A 6,232-nucleotide genomic window follows, 5' to 3' on the forward strand; every position below is an offset into this window, starting at 1 on the left:
CATCAAATAATGTTTAACACAACAAAAATATACTATACATGAACAGGCGAACAGTAAACAAATTAACTACTTTTATATGCTTTAAATAATGCTTAACTTGGGTTCATATTCATCTGAATCATTCAGAATGTTAAAATTTTCGCTATTCTTTTCTGTAAATGTAACTGCAAGAAAGTTTACAAAAAGAAATACTAGTAGTAATAAAAAGAATAATGAAATATTTCCAATTTTTGCTACTTTACGAAGAATAAATCAGTTACACTACTATTTAAACTACAACATTACGCTAACATGAAATCTTAAGAGTCGCCACTACAGTAAGTTAAGGAATCGTTTCTTCGAACGGTATTAATTATTTCAGCGCGCCATACGCTATATACAATTACATAAACTCGTGTAAACATTTTAACCTTCAAAATTAATACAGGAATTAAAGTAATTATTATTCTACACAAAAACATACATCAACTGTAACTACCAGACATTTATGCGTCGCGTGGTTTTGACGGGCAAAGCGCCATCAGTTTAGAAATATGATGACACTTTGAAATACATCTTTTTACTTGCTCGGCTCAGAAAACTCAAATTCGAGAGATTCAGCGACTAATAATGATAAAATTAATGTTGCTTTCGCAACGTTAATATTTCTTATTCTTTTCTTTACTTTCAATCGTATTTCGGATAGCATTACTTTCATTGTCCAGCATGCACAACGAATTTAAGAGTCAAAATCTCATTACTGTTGTATTCCCGTCGCTAGCTATGGAGGCAAAAACGCTCGCTAAATCTTATGACGCTTCAAATACGTCATCTGCCAAAAACTTCATTTAAATATAAGAATAATACACATTTATATCATTATTTTAAAAAAGCCTGAAGACATTTTGGGGGGGGGGACATTGCTCTTTTAGGGGACATTGTTTCTTTACCGGCTTTGAGCAAGGTTATCCTGTGGCACTTTTTTAACATAATATTTACCCTGAAAACGCAAAAGTTTACAGACAAATGATCATAAAAAACAGTTAAAAGAGCCTGTATTTAATAAAGATAATGGAGTGTTTTATTCATAAATGGCTACCATTTTTCCTCATTAATTTCATTCAATACTTTGATAGTAACATGAAGCTTAACAGCACCGTCAGAAACTGAACTTTTTAGAATAGAAACCACTGTGGTTAAGTCTGTATATCCGTGTCTGCTTATAAATTCAGAATTTGTCTTAGTTTAATAATCTTCAAAAAGCAATCGCTCTGCCGACCTTTCGGCCTTTTGTCTGGCTTCCTCCTTTCAAATACATTTTAGTTTTGTATTTCGAGGGTAAAAAATTTGTTTTACGTGCAATCAATGTTTTTTTATTTCACAGCAAAAAATTTAAGTAAAATGTCTTATTGTAGCTTTAATCATTAAAGCTTCATTACTCAGATTATACATTATATATAAACCTGTTCTCTGAAGGCGTAAACACGACTGGATCCAGTGACGGGTCCAAGTGAAGGTGGCATAATGTAGCCGCTTTATGCGCCAGTTAAGTTATTCTAATAAGCGATAGCTGAATAAAAATGTATTTCACTTTCAGGACATTTTATCGAAAAAAACGAATTATTTAAATGTGCCGCCCAGACGGTAGCTGCCTCCATAATAAAGGGACCACAGCTTTCAGCCTTAGTAGTGGCCGACGCCTATAAAACAGATCCACCCTGCTACTGAAAAAATAAATAAATAAATAAATAAATAATGGCCGACGCCTATAAACAGATCCACCCTGCTACTGAAATAAATAAATAAATAAATAAAATTTTTAATTTACAAAAATGCTGGAGCCGGACCTTGCCGGATGCAACTAGCGCAGCAAAACCTGATAACCCGCAACAAAAATATGACGACGTTTATTTCTGAACAGTATTTTGAACCTGATTGCAATTCCCATTCCATTACTACGATCAACCAATGAATACCAGTTACTATCCCCCTTTTATAAAGGTCTTTATTTTGTTTGTATATTGTGTAAACTGAAACACTTCTTTGCCTGAATAATTATAAAAGTTTCTCTTTATATATATACATGTGTGTGTATGTTTGACTGTGCACGCCTATTTTGAATCAATTAAAATCATGTTTTAACTTAAATTCAAGAGGTTTAAAAATAAAGGCCTGTCTCGGTGCCTCAACAGACATGGTAAAAATCTGTAAATACTAATAAATACTTAAGTCTCACACTTTTAACATATTATGGAATGGAGGTTTTACAGTTCGACTCTCAAAGTTTGATGGACTAATAAAAAACTTACGAAGAAATATGAGTCATAAATTAACAACAACAACAAAACAAACAAACAAAAAATCTCCATTTAAAGTCTTCGCGATCCTAATTTACAAACGATTTTATTTAAAAGCTCTCCATCTCACTTCACTGATTTACAAATCATCAACTTCTTTTAGTTTATATTATAACTTGAATAAATAGCCCATCATAACGAAACGCAAAAAGAAACTGTACGGAATGCTCAGAACGATTTTATGTTTGCAAGAGTTCAAAGATAACAATTTTTAAATGTAGGCAAAATGCATATGGAAACATCAAGATTAGTAAGCACCAAAAATACTACACACGGAGATTCTTCAAACACAGCTGCAGTATTTCAACAGTATTCTAACACTCACAAAATATGAACAAGTAAAAATGAAGCTATTATTTCTTTTATATTCTTTTTAACTACTTATGCCAACACATTTTTTGAGGGGAACGATATGCTAATAAATTATATTGGAATCATACAAGTTTGATTTTAATAAGTCATAATTATTTGTCCTACCCTCATTTAATATCTTTCCAAGCAATTTTTTATTTTATTTTTTCATTTCTACTTTTCCTAAATCTATTCGACACACATTTTCCCTCTTACTTATCAATTTCTGTGGTCATAACAATCTTTCTCGAGCACACTACCGCCAGTCACTCGTTTATTAACGTTTATTTTATCTAATCGCCTTTATATTCCTATGAAGAATTTCCATACTCATCGTTTAACCTTTAAAATTTCAATCTACTTCTTCCTTTGCAAATTTAATGTTTCTTCATTTAGAGTTCACTATTTAAACTGAAGCATGCTTTCGTAAGTGATCTAGGAGTTACTTACATTTTTTTTTTTCAAGAACTTAAATTGCACATGAGGATTTTTTTTTTTTTTTTTTTTTTTTTATAGAAAAAAATAAAGAGAAGGACGAAGTCCGTATTTCGACTATTTCCGGTTTCTGATAATGCTCTATTCTCTAAGCTGTCTGTCGAATGAGAAAACGAGCCCTTTACCGGAAATCTGAGAAACAGAATAAAATTCTGCGGTAAATTAGATTTAAAGCTGATGTTTAAAAATTAATTACAAAAATTTATCCGGAACCTATAAAAATGTTTTAAATTTTAATTTCACGTACTTCAAAGCATTTTACATTTTGCTAATAATTCGGGATCCTTTTTATTAAATACGGATAGAAAACGACAGTTCCGCATTGTCTCGGAAATTTATTACGGGCAAAACCATACTTTTCTTACATAATTCACAAAAACTGTGCTATAAATATTGCACTGAATTTGTATAAGACCAAAAATAATCAAAATAACACTTTTTGCATTCTGAATAGGAAAAAAGAATTACACCTGGTGATAATCTGATATTAAACCCGCTACGGAACACTGAATAAAGAAATGAGAAAGCTTTGTTTATATACGCAAATATTAAAAAAAAAAAAAAGTTTCTAAATTGGAGTTGGAGCTATAAATCCGTAGGTGCTTATAGAATATATCGCGCCTTAGTCATCTATTACTATTTTACAATTTTCCTGCGCACTGGCAGATTGCGACACAAATTTTTGCACTAAGAATATTCGCTTTACTTGGAAATATATATATATAAATAAACTGGTTTTTCCACAGCTTATAATTAATAAGAAAAGGGCCGGACTGGCCAATGAACATCCACAATTCGTGAGGAAGATAAATTCCAGTAATTTCTCTCTGAAGCTCCAAACTTTTATCAGAATCGAAATGGCATCAAATATCAAGCTGAGGACAATTTCATAAGCAAAAGAAAAATAATAGGTTGTTATTATTAACTATGACGTTTTGTCCAACATTGTAAATTTTTAGTATAAATTAAAGTATGATATTTAGTGATTAATTAAAAATATTAGAATTATTTGAAAGAAATGTTACTTTCAGAATTTAATATTTAGCTGTAAGTTTATTTGAATTACGAAGAGTAACTAACAAAAATGTTTCATATGCAACAAATTTTAGATTTCAGGGAGAAAATAAATTTAATTTTTATCCCCTGCGATATTATTACTACTGTTTATGTATGTTTTCATAAATACTTAGTAAGCAAAATTTAAAACTGATTAAAAATATTTTTTTCCTTTGCTTCACAAAATTTTTCAATTAAAAAAAAGGGGGAGAAATCTGGCCTGTCAATTGTTTTCACTTCATGCATGCGACCAACACCACCTAGAACTAACTCAGTTAGTTCTAGGAGGTGTTGATGCGACCCGCATGCAGCTTGAGAACGCTGCTGTAAATTATTTACTGAAAGGTTTTATAAGTTACGTATCAAAGAAAAATACAGAGTTGTGATATATATCAGTTGGAAAATCTACCATAATTTAGACACAATTAACTTCCCCTGAACAAAACTGTAACCTCCTTTATGAACGAAAATTACACAATTCTTGTAAGGGAATCCTCGTATTAAGAAAACGTTCAAGAGCTCCTCGTTAAAAATAAGATATAAAACTGATTTCTCTTGAAACTTAATTCATAATAACAGTTTTTCAATTCATATTTCTTTTACCCAAACCCAAGTATATTCAGAGACATCTTTTAATAGGTTTGCTGCATATTAAATTTCTAAAAAGAGAGTGGCAACCCTGAAAAAAATAAAAAGAGGGGAATACAATCGATTCTAGTAAATGTTCAGCTTACCACCATCAGCGAGAAAAAAATCATGGAAGAAGAAGATCATCCACACGTGTCTAATCCAATTGCACATACTTTTCATCCTCCTGCAAAATGCAATAATTCAGTAACGAGTTCTTGACATGGATAAAAATTATATAGCGTCCGATCGCTCCGGTTTCTTTTTACGATTCCCGAGAACACTCCAACACAGGCGAAAGAAAAGATCCCAACATCGAACGCATCCAGCCACACGCCTTTTCAGAGACGAACGATGGTAGGCAGCGCACTTCCAGTTCAGCCGATGGCTTGGCGCTTCGGAAACTGGCGATGAGCGTTCGCCGTTCGCTTACCTTCGCTCCTTTCCTCCTTGTAACCTGAAACGGAGTTCCCATGGCAACCGCTGCTTGGCCCAAACTCATCGCGATTTCGAGAAGGGGTGGATCGCAGCGCGCAGGGATGAGTTTTATTTTTACGCGGGATTATAATATTGGGCAGATATTGTGAATCTGATGCTTGTGGTTTTGTTATCTCGGATTTCCTTTTTTGCTCTCGAAAAAAGATGATGTGTTACTCATCTACGTTTCTGACATCTCGTGGTGCAATTAAGCAGGCCATAAGACACTGGATCTATTGTACGCTAGCAATTAAATTGATAAAATCTGCTGGCACTGAAGAAATAAAAGATTATGAGATCGTATAATTACACTTCATTTAAACTGCAGTTGATCATCACGATTTTCAAACAATAAATGGATTGTTAAAATAGAATACTTGCATACGATTATCTTTCAGTTAGTCTTTAATCTTTATTTTAATTATGATAATGAATAAACATTGTTATTGCCTCCTTTAAGTTTTACATAAATTCTATTAATAAATTAAAAAAAAAGTTTACTGTAACAATATTTATTTATTTATTTATTTACAAAACTGTTATTAAAATCGGGTTCATTATTTAGAGACCCACATTCTCCTTTGATTAATTGGTAACGAGCAAGAATTGTCTCTTACTGAATACACAGTACTCAAATTAAAAGACTACTGTTAATGAAAAGAGAAATGTAATTGGTAAAAAGACCTTTGAAGAGCTCACCTAATCGGATTGGTATTCATAGGACCGATTCTGCACAGGATGGATACAACATAGGACCGACACCGGCATATTACCAACACTAATCACCGGCATACGATCGAGACGATGAAAAAGAAATTTTGGTAAATGATGTAATAATGAATAAGAGGATTAATGCACTTTATCACATAAACAATGGTGTCACTGGCATA

General features: G+C 32.3%; 1 protein-coding gene across 6 annotated transcripts in view; it reads right to left on the reverse strand.

The window, feature by feature from the left end:
• LOC118204281 (roundabout homolog 1-like) overlaps positions 1-5,327 on the reverse strand; it is a 239,073-nt gene extending 233,746 nt beyond the window's left edge. For 5 of the 6 annotated variants that reach the window (XM_085818849.1, XM_085818847.1, XM_085818846.1 and 2 more), the window contains exon 1: positions 4,973-5,325. In XM_085818849.1, coding sequence (XP_085674975.1) covers positions 4,973-5,048 — 76 coding nt within the window. In that variant the 5' untranslated portion in view covers positions 5,049-5,325. Of the gene's footprint in view, positions 1-4,972 lie in introns of all 6 variants that reach the window. The other variant, XM_085818850.1, reaches the window with a different exon arrangement.
• Between the last annotated feature and the right edge of the window lie 905 nt (positions 5,328-6,232).

Source organism: Stegodyphus dumicola, chromosome 6, assembly GCF_044657685.1.
Source record: "Stegodyphus dumicola isolate Sdum_Otavi_A_Nest chromosome 6, ASM4465768v1".
NCBI classification, from domain to species: Eukaryota; Metazoa; Arthropoda; class Arachnida; order Araneae; family Eresidae; genus Stegodyphus; species Stegodyphus dumicola.